We start from the raw sequence: 22,838 nt of genomic DNA, 5'->3' as shown, positions 1-22,838 counted from the left end.
GCAGTCACAAGCCCATACGAAGTATTAGCTGAAGTAAGTTTGCCCCCAGGCACATCGGCTGAGTAGGCCGAATTAAAAGCACTAACAGAAGCATGTCATGTGGCAGGAGATAAAACTGCGAACATCTATACTGACCCCAGATATGGTTTTGGAGTAGCACATGATTTTGGCCACCTGTGGAGAAAAAGAGGATTTTTCACAAATCCCTATCCGAATTGGAAAGGAAGTACGAGATCTTCTAGAAGCTATGGCCTTGCCAAAAGAAATATCAGTTCTAAAATGTAAAGCCCATACTCATGAGGACACTATGGAAGCAAGCGGAAATGCTCTTGCGGACCAAGCAGCAAGAGGAGCTGCCTCCCAATGGCATAAGGAATTCAGTCACATTTACAAATTGGGAGTAACCACCTTATTACATGATTTACATGAAATGCATCATGATTGTACAAAGGTAAAAAAATGGACATGGTTAGAATCAGGTATCAGCCGTATGATGACAATATTTGGAGAGAAGTTCAAACTGATAAACCAGTCGCACCACAATCACTAATTCCCTTCTTAGCTCAACAAAGTCATTCATGGGGACATCTATCACCTCAACAAATGATGGATCGATTATATAGGAGTTGGTGCGGTAAAAGATTCAAAAAACATGCACAATTAGTATCAAACCGTTGTGTAACCTGTCAAAAGAATAACTTGGGACCCATAACATCAGTGCATCAATTAAGAGCTCCTGCTCCCGCAGGACCGTTCCAGGATATACAGGTAGATTACATCACCCTTCCTAAATGTCAACAATACAATGACGTCCTTGTAATAGTGGACAAACACTCTAGATGGGTGGAAGCTGCTCCAGCTAGAAGAGGGACAGCTGCCCATACAGCCAAAGTGCTATGCAAAGACTTTATCCCCAGATGGGGAGTACCAGCTAGCATTGACTCAGACAATGGAACCCACTTTATAGATGCTGTTTGTAAGGAAGTCTGTAGACTATTAAACATTGACTGGAATTTACACTGTCCTTATCATCCACAATCATCAGGACAAGTGGAACGTATGAATCGAACTTTGAAAGAAAGACTGTCTAAATACAGCCAGGATGGCATGAATTGGGTCCAAGCTTTGCCAATAGTATTATGCAGTATTAGAACTACACCAAACAGAACAGGCCTGAGTCCATTTGAAATCATCACAGGCAGACTAATGTCTCTGCCAGGAACTATTGATTTGCGGAAAGCAGACTGTGATTTAATAAGTGATACTTTGCTGACTTATTGTCAAAATCTAACAAATGCTGTTAGTTCTGCCTCTGAACAGGTGTTGGCTGTGTGGGGAGATCCTCCAGAAGGTGGGCACGACTTGGTGCCCGGTGAAGAAGTATACGTCAAAAAGCTGCAAAAAGAACCCCTAGGATCGAAGTGGGAAGGACCATTCATAATCATTCTCACTACCCAATCCGCTGTAAAATTAAAAGGAAAGAAAAGTTGGATCCACGCATCACATGTGAAGTGCGCGTATAAGTATTAAGATCTGTAAAATGTTACCGTAATATTCATTTTCAGTTATTTGATTGGCTTTGTAAATGTTACACCAGAACTGAATAAGAACACATTCCTTTACACATCTAAGATATATGCTAATAATTTCAACATTTCCAATTGTTGGGTATGCATTGCAACCCCTACTAACTCAGGAGAAGGTATTCCCTCCTTAACTATTCCCTTTAATGCTTCAGAAACAGCAGAATGGTACATCTATCAAAGCGTCCCTCGCTCTGTAGTGGTCTGTTCTGGAGCATATGCATGTGAAAAAGGAAGGTACAAGATTTATTTACAGGAATTTATTAACTTATGAAAATCGGCAGGCTATCCACTAAACACCTTTTCAGGATGGCACCAACTTAAATATAGCCCTAACAGAAATCCTCAATACATTAGCCTCCCAACTAATATTAAACAAAAAGGATCAATATGCCTCATTAGTAATCACTCTGAAGGGATTAAAATGGGCAATAGTGTTTATACTAATTATTTAGATGTTAACACAGCTTATAAATGTATACAAAATGTATTACAAAGAACTAAACGATCCTCAAAAATAACACACATACGCAACATCACAAATAATAAAACATTCTTAGATCAGTGGTACTTAGAAGATATTTACTTATATTCTGCTTATAATGGGGCTTATTGTATTTGTGATGATAGAGCATATTCATGGCTCCCAAAATACTGGTCAGGATCTTGCTATTTAGGATACTTAGTACCTGCCATCCCGTCATCTTCCTCATCTCCCTTATGTTACAGAACCAGCCTCTCGAAGAAATAAGCGTTCCATAACCTTCCGAGATGCAATTTATGCTAGAGTTATTCCTTTCTATTGGGAAGTAAGGGTGGTCAATGAATTGAATAAGATAACGACCATCATACAAAACGTAGCCGATTACATCGCCACTGCCCTAGGTAAAATTTCTGACGAAATGCGAACAATTCGAACTGTGGCATTACAAAATCGAATGGCACTTGACTATGCGCTAGCTGAAAAAGGTGGCACCTGCGCCCTGATTGGTGCGGAGTGTTGCACTTTCATTCCAGATAACTCAAAAGAAATTAAAGATCTGGCATCACATATCCAAAAAGAAATCAAGAAACTTGATCAACCCCCAGTTATCTCTCTCTGGGATAAACTTTGCGGGTGGTTGGGACACACTGGAATGTCAACAGTAAGAATAATCTTATTCCCCTGTGTAGCTGGATTCATCATTTACATAACATGCCAATGTATCAAGTGCATCAAAGAACTATTCGCTAAATGCAAGGGCCCAATTGTCCGAATGATTCACACTAACCCTACTGCACCACCATTAGATAAAATAGAAATGAAGTATTACTGTTGAAATGTTACTGATCAATTATTTGACTGTATTATTAACATATTGTTAATATATTAGTACTGAATCAGTAGAATCAAATTTGATTAATTGTTATTTTATAATAATGATTCTTTAAGGATTATAATAATTTTTGCTGAAATGCTTGTAATGCATTGCTTGCCCACTCTATTGTTTAAAACTGCAATGACAATATGAATAAGTTATTCTTTGCGCTTTTACCTATCCTATCGCATTAATTGTATCTTTTATCTTATTGTGATATATCCCACTTATTCTTTCGATTTATCAAAGCGGGGACTGTAAAAACCAACTATTTTTTAGTATACCTGATAGGTAAAAGATGGCTATTTAGCGTAAAATATTAAGCCCCAGTTTTAAATACCCATTTTAAATTCACTCATAACCTCAGGTCATCTCAAAACATATAGCTTCAATAGAGACACAAAACAGCATGACACAGCATAATTCACTTTTACTGAGCTCCATTATTCTAGCAAATACATTTGAAAATGAAATGAAAATCGCTTATTGTCACAAGTAGACTTCAAATGAAGTTACTGTGAAAAGCCCCTAGTCGCCACATTCCGGCGCCTGTTCAGGGAAGCTGGTACGGGAATTGAACCGTGCTGCTGGCCTGCCTTGGTCTGCTTTCAAAGCCAGTGATTTAGCCCTGTGCTAAACCAGCCCCTAAAAAATGAAAATCGCTTATTGTCACAAGTAGGCTTCAAATTAAGTTACTGTGAAAAGCCCCTAGTCGCCACATTCCGGCGCCTGTTCGGGGAGGCTGGTACGGGAATTGAACCATGCTGCTGGCCTGCCTTGATCTGCTTTAAAAGCCAGCGATTTAGCCCAGTGTACTAAACCAGCAGTGTGACATTAAAACACAAGCAGTACCAGATATCAATGCAAGGACAGGGCAGGCACCATAGCAACATTAAGGCGCTATTGTCTACAATGTGGCTAACAGCTAAGTCAGCAGAAGTCCAGTTTAAACTGGTCGTGATAACAGCACAGAATTGCATTCCATAACATGCACAAGTATTCAGACATGAAACATTTAAAGCTAATGTTGCACATTAAAGATTAACAACTAACCGTCAAATCAAACTCATTTGCTTCTAACCCAAACCAATTAGGATGACTTAGAGGTGTAGATAGATGGCTAAAGACTGATATGATTTCCTATAACCATGAAGGTCCATACAGCCATCTTTATCCGGATCATTCTATACTTTGATCTAAACTATTCGCTATCTCTATTTTTCACTTTTCCACTCTAACTCTTGAAGTAAATGCAAGCTGTTGTGCCGTAAGCAACAAACCCCATTTCTATATTATTTTAAAAGTTAAATTGTGTACAAGTTGCTTCTCTTTAAATCCTTTTTGCTAGCCGGACTTATTAGAGAATAAGATTTAAGTGACTCTCAATTGTAATCAAATAGAGGCAATAAACGATTCTTGTTTGCATCCGAGAAGTTTTAACTCAAATTTCTATTGAGTTTTAGTGTCGCAAGTTCCTCACTAATTACGCATGGTAAATCTCTTACAAATATGCTGATTGCTCAAGTGGTGAGGGAAGTAATATATCACTATTCACTGGAAAGGGGATCGAAGAGAGTACTTGCTCGATGTTTTAAGCACTTTGGAGAATTTGGCATGAGGAAAGTTTCACTGTTAAACATGGGACTCGAGGGCTAAGGGACACAGCATAAAGTTAAGGACGTGTGGGGGGGGGAGGGTGAGAACACAAAAGAAACTAAGAAATGCAAGCAAATTTTCTGAAGGAAGAATTGTAGAACAAAATAGATGAAGGGGTCACAGCAAGAAAACAACGGAAAAACTTTAAAGGACCAGTTGAATGTCTTAGAAATGGGTTGAGGGCCACTAAGTATTACACCAATAAAACATAGGAAATTTAGAGAACTAGGCTATAGGAACATTCTTTTGTACTAAAATTACACATTTTCCCCATATATTTGCATTAACTGCTGTATAAAAGTTTATCTTCCCACCTTATCACTTGTAATATTTTATCAACGCCTAATATAGTGCAAATTATCAGGCAATACAAAATGTAAAATGCTGCATTGTACAGCAGAACATGACACAAAAATCACACAAGATACAGGTGACTGGATTTTATAAAATACAAATTCAATGAGGGAATAATCAATATTAGTGGAAAACTGTGCTGCTGGACATAATTGGGTACATGGATCACTTACCCCTTGAGAATGTAGGTATTCCACTGTTTTGGTAATTGCGTGAAGGAGAGCACTCGCCTCCCTCTCGGAGAAACCCTTCTGCTGCAGTATTTTATCCAGTAGTTCACCACCTCTCATCAGCTCTGTCACCAGGTAGATACACTTACTATCATTGTAAACCTAGACGCATATCGCCAGAACAAAACAAAAGACTAGTCAAAGAATTATTGCCCTGTAACTTATTCAGTTCTTAGGCTGCTAATTTATTTTTGGTTTGATTAATTTCACTTTTTCACGTTCACATCATTCATGGCGAGAAGGCAGACTGAAACTAGTTTGCTCGAAGATCTGTAATTAGATACTCTTGCATGTTCCTGGCCATTGACATAGGACTATGGACCAGGCTGTTGCCATGCTCATGGCTGGAAAACTGCTTTGGTTCCAAATGATGGGTACAGATATGGAATCATTGTCTGCAATTATGGAGCACACTGTAATTAACTATTTTAAAAGCATAGTGACAGTTCATTTATGCCTGATGAAAAGAAAGTTCTTCAGAATCAAACAAATACTTTGCTAAATACTTTAGCTATGAAACACTGCTCTTTAAAACTCAAATATTTATTAATTATGTGGTAATCTATTCAAATCAGTATAGCAATTAACAAATTAATAAGATTTTGTCCTTAAAATGGTGTCTACAATAACCACTTAAATTTGTTCTCATTGATGGGCATGTGCAGTGGTTATATCACTAGACTTATAATTTTAAATATTTTTATAAAGCTGGAAATATAAGGCTGGTATCAGAAGAGTGATCTCAAGACTGTCAGATTGTTGTAAAAACTCATCTGGTTCAGTTCATTAATGTCTTTTAGTGGAAGAAATCCATCAGTCTACTTTATATGTGATTCCACTTCCAAACCAACCCTAAGGGCCTTTACCTGCCCTCTGAAGTGGCATTGCAAAGCATTTAAACGACTTAGGAAATTAGGAATGAACAAAAATTCCCCTGATGCCTCCATCCTGAGAATTAATTAAAATAAAACATGGGACAGAAATAAAAGATCTGGGGCTGGATTCTCCGCATCCCCGCGCGGAAATCGCGTTTGGCGCAGGGGCGGAGAATGGCTGTTTACGAGGAAATTGGGACCAGTGCCACTGAAGCGATTCTCCAGTCCCCGCGATCTACGCGGCGTGGCTAGGAGGCCATTGACAGAGCCCCCCCCCCCGCGATTCTCCGCGCAAAATTGGCCGAGTTCCCGGTAGCGTGGTATTGGCCGTCGGGAACATTGGGTGGCGGCTGCGGACTCAGTCCGCGGCTGCCCTGGTGGGGAGATCAATCACTGTGGGGGTGGGCCTCATGGACGGCAGGGGGAGCGGTCGGATGGCACGGATCCGTGGGATGTCGGGGGGGGGGGGGGGGCCTACATTTTGGATGACGGACCACGATCCGAGAACGCCATCGTGCACAACGCGGCCGCTATAGGCATAGGAATACACAAAGGCTGGACTCCTGACCGGAGGTGCAGGGCCCCGTATCCGCAACCAGAGCTGTGAGGAGCACTCCGGGACCCAGCCAGCCCCCTAGGTAGGAGAATCGCTCAGGACGTTCTTAAGGAAGGTCAAGAGAGAAACGCCAGCGTAAGGGGACATAGCCCCATTTTAGGAGAATCCAGCCCCCAGAATTAGGAGAATTTAGGAGAATGCAGCCTGTGTGTATTCCTACGTTCTATCTAATCTGAATAAAAAAACATGTTTGTCTCTCTCTATTCCTGTACTTCCTCACCTGATGGTGCTCATTAGTTTTGAGGTTCCAACCACCTGCATAATTTTAGCCAAAAAAACACAGTTCACATCCTCTTTGACACTGAGTATCAGCAATTTGAATGGGGTGAACAGGATCTCAACTACAGTCAGTTGACATTGCTGCATTTTCTAGCAAGAATTGCTGAATAGATTTCAGGAATGATTTTTTGCCTCTAGCTCAGGATGCCTGGCCAATTTTAACAGCTCTATCCTGCATGGCTGTATTTATAACTCAGCAGAATATCGTCCTGTACCTAGCCTGAATATACCATGCAATGCATTTGCTAAATAAGCTAGATGGGCAATCAAATTGCCTTTCATTTATCACTGAAATCTAACAAGGCAATGTCACAGTTGCAATTGTTAATGAGGAAAATACTTTGAATACTTGACATTTTCATAATTTAGGAGTTATATTCCATTAAATACTTTTGTGTTGTTGCTAGTGCCTCATACCCATTCAACAGGCTGCCCTGGTACTCACATCTTTCAGCGTAATGATGTTTGGGTGCTGCCCATAACGCAACAGAATTTCAACTTCCTCCGAGGGATCTCTCTTGCTCCTATCTATAATCTGGAAAAAATGAAATATAAAGACTTGATATTAGATTCTGTTACAAGACAAGGAGTTTAAATTAAGAAGAAATTAGGCCACAGAGGAATTGGCTTGGAAAAATGTGTTGGGACAACAAAATTAGTTCCATTTTATTATTATTAAAGTCATGCCATGTTTATGAAGCATGGATTGCATTTAACTGATGACCTCCCAAATGAAACTATGATTGTGTTATAGAATTTACAGTGCAGAAGGAGGCCATTTGGCCCATTGAGTCTGCACTGACCCTTGGAAAGACCACCCCAGTTAAGCCCACACTTCCACCCTATCCCCATAACCCCTCCTAATCTTTTTGGACATTAAGCAATTTAGAATGGCTAATCCACCTAACCTGCACATCTTTGGACTGTGGGAGAAAACAGGAGCACCCGAAGGAGAGAACGCGCAGACTCCACACAGACAGTGACCCAAGCCGGGAATCGAACCTGGGACCCTGGAGCTGTGAAGCCAAGTGCTAACCACTGTGCTACCGTGCCACCCACATTCAGTATGACCTTGCATAATACAGAATTACAATTTTGGGAGTTAATCGCAAAGTGAACAAAACATGCCCTACTTCTCCAACATAACAATACAATGTTACAATGGTGGCATAGTGGATATAGTGCTTAGCACTGCTGCTTCACAGCGCCAGGGACCCCGGGTTCAATTCTGACCTCGGGTGACTGCCTGTGTGGAGTTTGCACATTCTCCCGTGTCTGCGTGGGTTTCCTCCGGATGCTCCGGTTTACCCCCACAATTCAAAAACGTGCAGGCTAGGTGGATTGGAAATGTAAAATTGCCCCTAAGGTTGAGTGCGGTTCGGGGATAGGGTGGGGTATTGTGCCTAGGTAGGGTGGTCTTTCAAAGGGTGAGTGCAAACTCGATGCACTGTAGGGATTCTATGAATGGTGCTTGTCTGGTATCGAGACATTACTACAGGAATGTGTGGAAACAAAATCTACTTTAAATTTATGTTGATCTTTCTTTGATGCCATTTCTGACAATACAAATCTGGCATCTGGTCAACTTCGGTGAATGATTCAGTAATCTGAATCAGAAAAAATAAAAACTACTCCAAGGTGCAGCTGCTAATTGGCTGGGCTGCCTAGTTCACTATTGAAATCAGTCTATTACTGGAGGTAGAAATCTTCCCACTCAGCCCAGATAAACCTGGAGAGACCTTTGATTTTGCTTTCAGCTGCTTTATCAGCCAGGTCCACCATATGCCGGAACATGCAGATAATTGGGGGGGAATGGGAGTCTAGTTACTCTCAGACAATCGGGGGCAGAGGGGAGTCCAGTTTAATCTCAGACAATTGGGGGGAGGGGTGTCCAGCTTACTCTCAGATAATTGGGGGGAAGGTGAGTCCAGCTTACTCTCAGATAATTGGGGGGAAGGTGAGTCCAGCTTACTCTCAGATAATTGGGGGGAAGGGGAGTCGAGCTTACTCTCAGACAATTGGGGGGGAAGGTGAGTCCAGCTTACTCTCAGATAATTGGGGGGAAGGTGAGTCCAGCTTACTCTCAGACAATTGGAGGGAAGGGGAGTCTAGCTTACTCTCAAGACAATCCGAGGCAGAGGGGAGTCCCGCTTAATCTCAGACAATTGGTGGGAGGGGAGTCCAGTTTACTCTCAGATAATTGGGGGGGAAGGTGAGTTCAGCTTACTCTCAGATAACTGGGGGGGGGGGGGGGGGGGGGGGGGAGGCGAGTCCAGCTTACTCTCAGATAATTGGGGGGAGGGGAGTCCAGTTTACTCTCAGATAATTGGGGGGGAAGGTGAGTCCAGCTTACTCTCAGATAATTGGGGGGAAGGGGGGTCTAGCTTACCCTCAGACAATTAGAGGGGGAGGAGTCCAGTTTACTCTCAGACAATTGTCAGGAAAGGGATGGAGATGGGAACTGAGTTTTGGGTGAAGATCGAAAACAATGGCTTTATTTCACTCAATAATTAACTGGAAGAAGTCTCTACTCATCCAGTATTAGATATCGGATAAGCAATCGGATAATCTAGCAACAATGGAGAAGTCAAAAGAAATCCTGGTGAGTTAAAGCTAAGTGTAATACAGCATAATACAGATGCCAATATAGTTTCAGGTGATCTCACTGTGGTCGAGGAGATGGTGGTCTAAGGGTAACACTTGGTTCGCAACCCAGTCTAATGCTCTGGGGAGATATGTTCAAATTCCACCACAGTTTAAAATGTTAAAAATTTGAATCAAAATACTTTAAACATGGTCTGCCCTATTTGTGAGTACAGACCCACAGCAACATGGTTGACTCTTAACTGCCCTGAAATGGCCGAGCAAACCAGTTAGTTGTATCATACTGTTACAGAAAAGTCAAAGAGGACTGCAACAGTTCAAGACAGTGGCTCACCACTATCTTCGCTGATTAGGGATGGATAACACTTGCCAGTGACACCCAAAATCCATGAAAGAATTGTTATAATAAAAAAAGGGGCGCCAAGAAAGCCACCAGAGGTAACCAGTATGAGCAGGAAAAGATGCCAGTGCAAATGATACACTGGTTATGATTAGATAGCAAAGAAAAGAACCAAGTGAGAAAAGTCCAAACAAGCTGGATGACAGTGGAAAGGAGCTGGAAGAGGATGATGTGGTCAACCATGTCAAACACTGCACACAAGTTGAGATGAATGACGAGGATTAATTTATCTATGCCACAGTAATATATAGGATGTCATTTGTGACTTTGAAGAGCCTTTTCAGTATTGTGGCAGAGGTGGAAATCTGATTGGAGGGATTCAAATACGGAGTTATGAAAAATGAATTTGGAAGGACTTGAGAGCAACGGAAGATTAAATATGGGGCAGTAAATTGTAAGGACAGAAAGGGCAACGGTTGGTTTCTTGAGGCAGAGATGATGATGGCCGGTCTAAAGGAGAGAGAGGGGCACCACCTTAAGAGAAAGAAACACTAACGGGGAAGCAGGAGGGGAAGTTAGGTGATTGTAGTTTAGTGGGAATAGGATTGAGGGAGAAGGAGGTGGTGCTGATGGACAAAATAATCCTGGAGAGAGCATGAGGGAGATAGCAGAGAAAGTAGAAATATATGCGAGTTTTGGGTAGGGCAGAGGGAGCTGTAGAAGAAATCTGGCTTGGCAAGCTATTGGAAGGGAGGGTCAAATAAAATCAACTGATTGAATTATCTCAAACTTTGTGAAAGTCCTGAGCTCCCTGCACTTATTATTGAGGGTAAGGGTGGTGGAAACTGGGGAGTGAGGTTTAAGAAGACTGCAGTAGAGAAAATAAGTTGGGGTTATCTTTTCTACATGTGTGGAGTTCACTGTGGCTTGGCCCAACAACAAAAGAATTATGGCCGAGCTTCTCTGCCTCCCGGTGTGTTTCTGGGCAGCACGATCTTCTGGTCCCACTGCTGTCAATGGGATTTCCAATTGAATCCACCCTTGGAGGGGTGCGCTGACAGTGCGACCAGAACAGCCAAAAGGTCTTGCCCTATGTATTTTTTAATAGCAGCCAGCTAAATGACCAAAACAAAGGGATTAGAATGGCATTCATAGAAGGGGCAAAACAAGTCACTTGCTTATCTTCCCCATTAGAGGATGCTCCATGAAGACAGAAATAAAGATCATCTTTTAAAAATGGAAATTGGTTTACTCAAATTCATCATTTCCAAAGTGATGGGAAGCAATGGTGAACGGTGTGTTTACTTCATGAATGAAGTGTTAATATCAACAGTAAGAAAACACTTGTTATGAATCTGTCTTACCTTGACAGCGTATTCCATATTTGTAGTTTTGTGAATGCAGCGTTTACAAACAGAGTATGAGCCCACACCAATATCTTCCTTAAGCTCATAACCATCAGTAAAGTTCATATTGCTCCCATGCAGTTGCTGTAAAAGATTACATATTCTTTCAGAACAAAGTACTTCACTGTTTTGTGGCATTATGCACCAGCTACACCAACAACCTTTGTATATAAAGCACTTTGAAAATATATAAATGTGCCAAGATACTTACAGAATAGTAAAACCGATGTAGAACCACCAAAAGAAAGATTAGATGAGGGTGACCAATGGCTTGTTAAAATAGGTGTTTTTGAAAGGAGGATCTTAAAGGAGATGGATACTGTAAGAGCACTTACGGGGCCCACGGGGTGGGAATGATTATCTTCCCTGTGGTCCTTGCTGAGTCCGGGTTCTCCTGCTAGGGGCGGGGATCTCTATTAACCTTTATATAAAAGGTCGGCCAGGAAGGCACCAACCAGAACTGGAACCTGGTGGGGATCTACCAGGCAGTGTATATATCATGTTGTAAATAGAACTACGTCTCATTTTACTCGGTATGGACTGCCCGTGTCCTTATTAAACTGGCGACGAGGCGCAAACTAGTTGGCTGTTTATGCTGTGATCTACTCAGCTGAGCTATCTCCCCGGTTTCGCCATGCCTGTTTGGACGATTAGATGCATTTGACCCCAGCGTGGAAGACTGGAACCAGTACGCAGAAAGGATGCGTTATTTCTTCCGGGCCGACAACATCACGGCGAACGAGTGCCCGATGGTCATACTGTTGATGGCCTGCAGAGTGCAGACATTCGGGGTGATTGGAGTCTCATGTACCTAGCGGCGGCAGATATCCAATCATTTGACTGGCTTGTGGCACAACACTTTAACCTGATCCCATCAGTGATTGTTCAAAGATATTGGTTTAATACGGTGAGTCCGTCACCGAGTTTGTATCACGGCGATGGAAGATAGCCGAGGTTTGTGAAAATGGAACTGCTTTATCAGATGTGTTTTGTGACAGTTTGGTCTGTGGTATAAATAATATGGAAACCCCTTTGGGCAAAATCTCCTTAATGTTTCAGCAGGCACCGCATATCTCCTTGTCCCAGGAATGTGTGGAATGCGGCATCCAAGATATACAAGGGATGGAGGTGAACATTTTGGGGCGCCATCCCTCATGTGGTATCCCCGTGGCCCGGAATGAATGCTGCAGTGACTCTGGCCTCAGGGCGAAGAGCCAGCCGCAGAGATGTGCGACGCCACTGGACTTGGTGGAAGGTGATTCCGGTCCGCGTGCGACCTGTGGTGCCAGTATAGGCGTACACTTAGGCAGCCGGAGGGTCAGCGCGCCAGGTGCCTCGGTCGAGGTAGGCACCAGCCCTGGAGCCAGACCTTGCATCTAGATGACCCAGAAGAGGCCGAGGATGAGATGCAGCTGAACTGTTTGGCATCGGCCCGTGGCTCCTGTTCATGCTGATACAGGTGAATGGCTATATGCTCCAAATAGAGTTGTATGCGGGAGCTGATGATTCTGTGACGGTGCAGAGCACTTTTGATCTTATAAAACGAGGTGTGCATACTTTGACTTTGGCTGATGTGGTGGCTTGTTTGGCCACTTATACAGGGGAATGACTGAATATTGTGGGGTCCACCCTTGCTCTGGTAGTTAATGGGCACCAATGAGTTCACCTTCCCCTCATTTTTGTGCAAGGAAGTGGCCCTAGCATGTTGGACCCCGATTGGCTACACCAGCTGCAGTTGGATTGGCACTATATCCTCCAAGTGGGATCTGGCGATCTATGTGCAGTACTGAGCAAGTTCCCCAAGGTTTTCCAGCATGGAGTGGGTACTATTAAAGAGTCCGTGGCCAAGATCGATGAGGCTCAAACTTGATATTTTTGTGCCTGCCCGGTTCCCTACGCTTTCGTGGAGAAAGTAGAGACTGAACTTCGTCACTTGGAGAGTTTGGACATCATTAGGCCTATCAGCCTCTCTGATTAGGCAGCGATGGTGATCCCCGTAATGAAGCTGGAGAAGACAGTCCGCCTCTGCGGAAACTATAAATTGATGGTGAACACAGCTTTGAGGTTGGACCATTATCCTTTACTGCGCATTGAAGATCTGTAGGCAAATTTCCCGGAGATTGTACATTAACAAACCCACACTGAGATGTTAATGCGTAGGCTTCGTACACTACTGAGATTGATTATCGCGGACATCAGCGCGAAGGTGTGCCATAACCAAGATGTACAAGGGAGTTGCCCGGTTCGACGTCGACCTCTTCGACACTTCACACCTGACGACGAGGTGTTCGTTTGCAACTTCAATGATAGTGTTCATTGGCTCTCTATGATTGTCGGCTGCCAAACAGTACCAGTCTCTTACCAAGTTCGGGTCTGGAGCAACTTGATGTGGTTGCTATTAAAGAGACATGGCTGCAGGATGGTCGGAAATGGGAACTAAATATACCTGGTTATAAAGTTTACAGGAGGGACAGAGAGTATGGCAGAGGGGGTAGATTAGCCTTATTGATTAGAAATACTATCGTGAGGGTGGGTATAATGAGGGGAAAGCTTCCAGTGAAGACCATGGGTGGAAGTGAGGAATAAAAAAGAATCTAAAACTGTAATGGGTGCTGTGTATTGACCCCCTGGTAGCAGTTCTGAGGTGCTAGATTGTATAAAGGCAGAAATTAGGCCAGTATGTAGCAAAGGCAATATTAATGATTCACCTGAGGAAGGAGGAGTGCTCCGAAAGCTAGTGATTCGAAACAAACCTGTTGGACTTTAACCTGGTGTTGTAAGAATTCTTACTGAACATACACATAGATTGAGAGCGGCAGACAAGCACCTGTCAGAAAGGTAGTGAATTTTTGGAATGTGTCTGGGATAGTTTCCTGCAGCAATATATTCTAGATGTAACAAGGGGACAGGCAATATTTGGTTGAGGTATGAGTAATGAGCCCAATTTAATTAATAGCCTAACTGGGCACGGACACTTATCAAATTGCGATCACATGACTCAATTCAGTGTAGCGTTTGAAAGTAAAAAGCACGTTTCAGGTACTAAGAATTTTTGACTTGGGTAAAGTTGACTTTAACGGGATGAGGCCGAGACTGTCCATGGTGAACTGGGAAGATCTGTCAATGGGTCAAACGACTGAAGATCAGTGGGGAATATTTAAAGAAGCATTTAACAAGATATTGAGCAAGTATATATGCCTGAGAGGAAAAGGCTCCACTTCACAAAAATAACAGCCATGGATACCCAAAGAGGTTAGGGCCAGCATAAAACTACAACTAAAAGAAACGGCTTAGAAAAATGCAAGACATAGCACAATTCTGGATGAATGGGATAGGTACAAGGACCAACAAAGGGTCACAAAGCAGCTTATAAGAGCTTCTAAAAGGAATTATTAAAGGAAACTTGCAAGGGTCACCAAAGGCAATAAGAATACATTTTATAGTTTTATAAAGGGAAAGCAGGTGGTGAAGAGCAATGTAGGCCCACTAAAAGCTGAAAATGGAGATATTGTTAGTGATAATAGGGAAATGGCAGACATGTTGATCCATTACTTTGACTCAGTATTTACAGCAGAAAAGGAGGATAACTTGCCAGAAGCTCAAAAACATCAACAGTCAATAGAGGACAGGGAGTTAACACAATTCATAAATACAGCATCACTAACGAGGAAATTAAAGGAAATAAAGAGTGACAAATCCCCAGGACCTGATGGTTTCCACCCAAGGGTGTTAAAGGAAGTGGGGTAGCACATTGTAGATTCCTTAACTATAATCCTCCAGAGTTCCCAAGATTCAGGAGTAGTTCCTCTGGATTGGAACATTGCACATGTCACTCCACTTTTTAAAAAGGGTGAAAGGGAATTACAGACCAGTTAGCCTAACATCTGTAGTGGGGAAATTGCTGGAGTCTATAATCAGGGATGGGATAACTGAACACTGAGCCAGAATAAATTAATTAAAGGAAAGTCATGCCTGACTAATCTTATTGAATTTTTTGAGGAGGTGGACAGGGGAATGGTTATGGATGTTATTTATATGGGCTTCCAGAAGGCACCTGATAAAGTCCCACACAAGAGATTGTTAACTAAGGTGGAAGCCCACGGAGTTGACCAACCGACGGTAACCTTCTATACCACGTCTGTTCATGTGCGTATCCAGATAAGTCTTAAAGGTCGCTAATGCATCTGCCTCAACCACCTCACTTGGCTGTGCATTCCAGGCCACACTACCGTCTGTGTAAAAAACCTCCCCCGCACATCTCCACTGAACCTTTCTCCCCTCACCTTGAACTTGTGCCCCCTTGTAATTGTCATTTCCGCCTGGGAAAAAGCCTCCAACTGTTCACCCTATCTATACCCCCAATAATTTTACAAACTTCTATCAGCCTCCGTCTCTCCAGGGAAACAATCCCAGTTTATTCAATCTCTCCTCAAGCTAATACCCTCCATACCAGGCAATATCCTGGTAAACCTTTTCTGTATTCTCTCCAAAGCCTCCACGTCCGTCTGGTAGTGCGGTGACCAGGATTGGACACAGTATTCCAAATGTGACCTAACCAATGTTCTATATAACTGTAACATAATTTTCGAGCTTTTATACTCGATACCCCGTCCTATGAAGGCAAGCATGCCATATGCTTTTGAGGGCAAATTATTGACATGGTTAGGAAACTGGTTGAGTGGCAGGTGACAGAGAATAGGGATAATGGGTAATTACTCAAATTTGCAGAGGGTGACTAGTGGTGTACCACATGGATCTGTGTTGGGGCCTCAATATTCACACTATTCATGAATGACTTGGATGATGGCATTGAAAGTCATATATTCAAATCAGTGGATACAAAGTTAGGTGGCATTGTAGATAGCTTAGATGATAGCATTAAATTGCAAGGAGATATTGACAGACTAGGTAAATGGGGAAAATTGTGGCAGATGAAATTTAATGTAAGAAAGTGTGAGATTATCCATTTTTGACCGAAAAAAGATATCCAAAGAGACTTGGGGTTCAGGTGCACAGGTCCTTAAAATACCAAGAACAATTGCAGAAAATACTCAATCAAAAAGGTTAATGGAATGCCAGCCTTTATATCTGGAGGATTGGAATACAAAGACATAGGGGTTATGCTGCAGTTACACAAAACCCTGGTTCGACCCCACTTGGGAGTACTGTAAGCAGTTCTGGCCACCACACTTTAGGAAGGATATTTTGGCCTTGGAGCGAGTGCAATGTAGGTTAACATCTATGATGCCTGGATTGTAGGGGTTGAGTTACGAGGAGAGATTACTCAAATTAGACCCGTTTTCGTTGGAATTTAGAAGGCTAAGGGGTGATCTGGTCGAAGAATTCAAGATATTAGCAGGGTAGATAAAGATAAACTATCCACTGGTTGGAGATTCTAAGACTAGGAGGAAGAGTCTAAAAATTAGGTCTAGACCATTCAGGAAAAATTCCTTCACTCAAAGGGTGGTAGAGGTTTGGAACTCTCTCCCACAAACAGCTAGATCAGTTGTTAATTTTAAATCTGAGATAGATTTTTGTTCAGCAAAGATATTAAGGGATATGGGTTAAAGGCAGGTATATGAAGTTAGGTCACAGATCAGCCATGATCTTGCTGAATGGCGGAACAGGCCCGAGGGGCAGAATGCCTACTCTTATTCCTATGTTCCTAACTGATGCGATGGCATTTGGATCACATTCGCTCACAGAAGTTACTCCCTCGTGACGTTCCTCAGAAGAAACCTGTCCTGGATCCTCCAGCTCCATTGCTGAACCAGCATGTTGTGACGCTTCCAATCTCTCTCAACCCCGACACGTCGGATGTTGCATCTTCCGATCCTGAAATGGAGACACAGACCTCGGAGGTCTGGGACGCCAATCAGCTGCCTCCCACTGATCATCCATCATGGTGTTCCTGCTGCAGGCGACATTCACCAAAGGTATATGCTGAACGATCCGGCGCATTAACTACATGACGATTAGCCGGAGCCGATAAAAATCTGGCGTCCTCCTCCTGCTCCGTCGTTGAGGGGGTCTTCGGACTTTGTGCGGGGAGGGGGGAGGAATCTAACAGCCCGCATGGGGCCTACAGGGTGCTTGTGGAGTACGAGCTCCCCTACTAGGGGTTGTGGACCTCTGTTACCTTTTGTGGAAAAGGTTGGCCTGTAAGGCACTGACCAGAACAGGAACTCGGTAGGGATTTACTGGGCAGCGTATATATAGTGTTGTAAATAAAACGTTTCTTTATTTTACTCTATGTGGACTCCCTGTTTCCTTATTAAAGATACACAGATGGCACTGTAGGAGAATTCTAGAGATTGGAGCTTTGGTAGCTGAAGGCCACAATGATGTACCAGAGGGAGAGAAGTTTAAAAGCCAGTGGGGAAGGGACTATAAGGTTCGAGAAGGAAGTTACAAAGTAGGGAAAGAAGGATGCCGTGATGAGATTTTTACACAATGAGCATTTTAAATCTAAGGCAGTGTGAGTAACCTGGAGCCAATATAAGTTAGCAATGATGCATGACATGATGTAGCATCAGATATGGGTAGCACGAGACACATATATAGGCTACGGAGAATCCAGGTAGAGAATTATAACTTATAAACTTCCACCAAAACAAACTTATTACAAGAGTAACATTTAGATTTTACATTATCAAATCTCTCAGAAATGTCACACACACAAATTAGTTTAAATTGAGTTTAGGAGCTTAAGACCCATAAAACATTTCCAGCAGGAACTATTTTCAGCACAACATTTAAAAAAGGCTGGCTTTGGCGTAGGTTGTGTTGATGCATAGTTGTCCAACATTGTACTATACCTGCTCAAGTTCACAGCTCAACCCAAATCCTTGTTGATGTTGCAATGGTTCAATGAGCATCCTGAAAAACATCACTCACCATTGTCTCTCCCAATGTGATGGTAACACTTTAGCTTGTACTTGGAAACCATACCCTCAGTCCACTGTTTATAAAAGAAAACGCAGAATTCCCCAGTATATCCGTGATAGCGATTGTCCAAAAAGGCAATACCTAAAGAACTTGCTTCAACCTGCAGTCTGTTTTATTGCCCTTATCATCTATGTACCTCATGAAATCTCAACTGTTGGACTTCCGGTGGCGGCCATGGAGGACTAGGTCGCACATTTGATAGCTCCAGCCTGTGACGGACGTTTGGACCTTTACCCCCCCGTTTCTGTCCGGATTTTATGGGATAAATCGGTGAAGAGTGAGACAGTAAGGAGAAATCCCCCTCTGGTGTATGGAGAATTGGACCAGAAGTGGCCGTGTAAGAAGACAAAGTCCAATAAGGAAGACGCAAGCAGAGCTGGTAACGCGGGAAAGCATGGCGGAAAACAGGGCCACGGGGAGATGGCACAGTGGTCAACGGATCAGCTGGTAAAGTTTTTCAAAGATTGCTTTGTAAAGCTGAAGAATGACACGTTGGACCCGATTAAGGTTTCGATTGATCAAGTTGTGCAGAATCAAGAGACCCATGGGAGAGCGAGGTGGAGAAAAGGAGGTGGAGGACCCACGAGAGAGGAGGTGGAGAAAAAGGTGTCAGAGCACGAGAAGTACATAACCGTGCTGGAGACCAAGGTCGAGGTGATGAACGACCGCCAGAAAAGAATGCAGGAGAAGCTGGAGGACCTGGAGAACAGGCCCAGGAGGCAGAATCTTAGACTTGTCGGCCTCCCTGAAGGCAGTGAGGGATCGGATGAGAGGACTTATGTGACGGACATGCTGGAGACGTTGATGGGATCTGATGCATTCCCTCGGCCCCTGGAAGTGGATAGAGCGCACAGAGGCCTCGTGAAGAAGCCCCGAGCGAATGAGCCGCCGAGGGCCGTGGTGGTACGATTTCACTGTTTCCTGGACAAGGAACACGTCCTGCGGTGGGCCAAGAAGGAACGGAGCAGCAAATGGGAGAACTGTGAGCTGCGCATTTATCAGGACCTGGGCGCGAATCTGGCCAAGAGGTGAGCTGGATATAATCGGGCAAAAATGGCCCTCTTTAAGAAGGGGGTGAAGTTTGGGATGCTGTACCAAGCCTCTCTGTGGGTCACACATGAGGAATGGGACTTCTACTTTGAAACACCAGATTAAGTATGGACTTTTATTAAAGAAAAGAGGCGGGGGGTGAATTAAAAGACTCTGAAGCCTTGGAGAAGTACTATGGCGGCGATTGGTTGTGCTGGGTTGTATAAATATAAGTAGTGTTATGTGTAATAAGGGGCTGTTTGGATGGCTAAAGGTAACTTTATCTTGCAGGGAGCTGGTTAGAGGGGGGATGGGCTTTGGGGTTGGTTCTGCTTTTTGGGTTATTTTGGATTATTTTTCGAAAGTGGCTGTTTCTTCATTGTTTTTTCTGATGTTTGTTTACTGGGGAATGTGATGCTTTTAAAATGTTTGTCCATGTGGGGGGAGAGGGGAGAGAACAATGAGGAGACAGACTGCTTGATGCCAGGGGCGGGCCCTATCAAGTCAGCATGGGTCAGCTGACTCTCTGAGCAGTGGGGGGTGAGCAGGTGTTAAGCTGGAGCTTGACTCGGGGGGTTGGGTTTCCAGTGTTGTTGCTTGGGGGGGGGGGGGGGGGGGGGCTACTTTGCGGACAGGGGAGGAACTGTTACTAGGGGACAAATGGGAGGTCGGGAACGAGGGGGAGCTCGAGGAGGCGGAGGGCGCGAGCTAGAGGCTGGCCAAAAAAGGGTGATGGCTAGTCGGCAGGGGGATGGGATGGAGAGGAGGGCTGGAAGACCCCCGAACAGGCTGATTACATGGAATGTCAGAGGGCTGAATGGGCCGGTCAAGAGGACTCGCGTGTTTGCGCATTTGAGGGGGCTGAAGGCGGACGTGGCAATGCTACAAGAGACACAACTAAAGGTTACAGATCAGACAAGATTGAGAAAAGGGTGGGTCAGCCAAGTATTCCACTCAGGGCTGGACTCAAAGACCAGGGGGATAGCGATCTTGATCAGCAGATGAGTGGCATTCGAGGCAGGGAGAATCGTGTCAGACAATGGGAGTAGGTACATAATGGTGAGTGGGAAGCTGGAGGGGGTGCGGGTGGTACTCGTGAACATATATGCTCCGAATTGGGACGATGTGGAATTTATGAGGCGGGTTTTAGGTAAGATCCTAGACTTAGAGTCACATAACCTGATCATGGGAGGAGACTTTAACACAGTCATTGATCCGGAATTGGACCGGTCAAAATCCAGGACAGAGAAGAGGCTGGCTGCGGCAAAGGAATTGAAGTGGCTTATGGAACAGATGGAGGAAGTAGACTCATGGAGGTTTGCATGGCCAAGAGCGAAGGAGTTTTCCTTTTTTTCACATGTCCACAAGGTATACTCTCGCATCAACGTTTTTGTTCTGAGCAGGGCGCTGATACCGAAGGTGGTGGAATCGGAATATTCGGCAATCGCAGTGTCGGATCATGCCCCGCATTGGGTGGATCTACGGGTTATTCATAGATTATTCGCAGAAGGAGGCCATTTGGCCCATCGAGTCTGCACCGGCTCTTGGAAAGAGCACCCTACCCAAGGTCAACACCTCCACCCTATACCCATAACCCAGTAACCCCACCCAACACTAAGGGCAATTTTGGACACTAAGGGCAATTTATCATGGCCAATCCACCTAACCTGCACATCTTTGGACTGTGGGAGGAAACCGGAGCACCCGGAGGAAACCCACACAGACACGGGGAGGATGTGCAGACTCCGCACAGACAGTGACCCAAGCCGGAATCGAACCTGGGACCCTGGAGCTGTGAAGCAATTGTGCTATCCACAAGGCTACCGTGCTGCCCACTTTAGTGTGGAGAGAGGACAACGCCAGCTGTGAAGAATGGATGTGGGATGTGGGGTTCCTAGTGGACAAAGCGATCTGTGGGCGGGTTAACCAGTCCATCCAGAACTACCTGGAAACAAATGATACGGGGGAGGTCTCTGCAGCGACGGTTTGGGAAGCTCTGAAGGCAGTGGTCAGAGGGGAATTAATCTCGATATGGGCCCACAGAGAAAAGGCGGAACGGGCTGAGAGGGATAAATTAGTGGAGGAGATACTCCAGGTGGACAGGAGATACTCGAAGGCCCCGGACGCGGGGCTACTGAGGGAGCGGCAGAGGTTACAGGTGGAGTTTGGGCTGTTGACCACAGGGAAAGCGGTGGAACAGTTGAGGAAGACAAGGGGGGCGATTTATGAGTGCGGAGAAAAGGCAAGCAGAATGTTGGCGCACCAGCTCAGGAAAAGGGAGGCGGCCAGGGAGATAGGTAAAGTAAAAAGAGTAGATGCGGGAATACGGTCCTGGACCCAGCGGGGGTGAAAGAGGTGTTTAAGGACTTCTATAGTAAATTATATGAGTTGGAACACCTGGCTGGGGTGGAGGGGATGAGGCAGTATTTGGATTGGTTGAGGTTCCCGAGGGTAGATGAGGATCTGGTGAAAGGGCTGGGAGCCCCAATTGAGATTGAGGAAATAATCAAGGGGCTGGAGGGCATGCAGTCTGGCAAGGCCCCCGGGCCTGACGGTTACCCGCTGGAATTCTATAAGAAGTTTTCAGAGACATTGAGCCCACTGCTGGTGAGAACATTTAATGAAGCAAGAGAGACGGGAGTCTTCCCCCCAATAATGTAGCAGGCCTCGATTTCATTGATCCTGAAACGGGAGAAGGATCCGGAGCAATGCGGGTCATACAGGCCGATTTCTCTACTGAATGTTGACGCCAAACTGCTGGCTAAGATATTGGCCACAAGGATAGAGGGCTGTATCCTGGGGGTGATAGGGGAAGACCAGATGGGATTTGTAAAGGGCAGGCAACTAAAGGCTTTTAAATGTTATTATGATGCCCTCAGAAGGAGAGGAGGTGGAGGTGGTGGTAGCGATGGATGCGGAGAAGGCTTTTGATCGGGTGGAATGGAATTACCTGTGGGAGGCACTGGGAAGGTTTGGGTTTGGTGAGGGCTTTATTGACTGGGTGCGGTTGCTCTATCAGGCACCAGTAGCGAGTGTGCGTACGAACCGGCTGAGGTCGGGGTACTTTAAACTACACCAAGGGATGAGGCAAGGGTGCCCCCACTCCCCATTACTGTTTGCTCTGGCCATAGAGCCACTGCCATGGCGTTAAGAGCCTCTAGGAACTGGAAAGGGCTGGTTCGGGGAGGGTGGAGCACTGGGTTTCGCTTTACGCAGATGACCTGCTCTTGTATATTTCAGACCCGTTGGAGGGGATGGGGGAAATAATACAAATCTTGGGGGAATTTGGCAATTTTCTGGGGTATAAATTGAACATGGGGAAAAGCAAGATGTTCGCGATCCAGGCAAGAGGACAGAAGAGACTGGGAGAGCTGCCGCTTAGAATGGTAGGGAAGAGCTTTCGATATCTGGGAATCCAGGTGGCCCGGGAATGGGAGGCACTGCACAAGTTAAACCTACCCCGGTTGGTAGAACAAATGGAAGGGGGCTTTAAGAGATGGGACATGCTTCCGCTATCACTGGCGGGGAGGGTACAGACCGTGAAAATGACGGTCCTCTCC

The 22,838-nt window shown here is 44.5% G+C and overlaps 1 protein-coding gene across 3 annotated transcripts in view; it reads right to left on the bottom strand.

Annotated features, from left to right (window-relative positions):
• rps6ka1 (ribosomal protein S6 kinase a, polypeptide 1) overlaps window positions 1-22,838 on the bottom strand; it is a 491,911-nt gene that overhangs the window by 69,669 nt on the left and 399,404 nt on the right. For all 3 annotated transcript variants that reach the window (XM_072501006.1, XM_072501007.1, XM_072501008.1), the window contains 3 exons: window positions 11,260-11,385; window positions 7,397-7,486; window positions 5,125-5,283 (listed from right to left, as the gene is read on the bottom strand). In XM_072501006.1, coding sequence (XP_072357107.1) covers window positions 5,125-5,283; window positions 7,397-7,486; window positions 11,260-11,385 — 375 coding nt within the window. The remainder of the gene's footprint in view (window positions 1-5,124; window positions 5,284-7,396; window positions 7,487-11,259; window positions 11,386-22,838) is intronic.

This window comes from Scyliorhinus torazame, chromosome 1 (genome assembly GCF_047496885.1).
Source record: "Scyliorhinus torazame isolate Kashiwa2021f chromosome 1, sScyTor2.1, whole genome shotgun sequence".
Lineage (NCBI taxonomy): Eukaryota > Metazoa > Chordata > Chondrichthyes > Carcharhiniformes > Scyliorhinidae > Scyliorhinus > Scyliorhinus torazame.
Note: the sequence above shows the minus strand (reverse complement) of the source record. Positions and strands in the feature narration are given on the sequence as shown.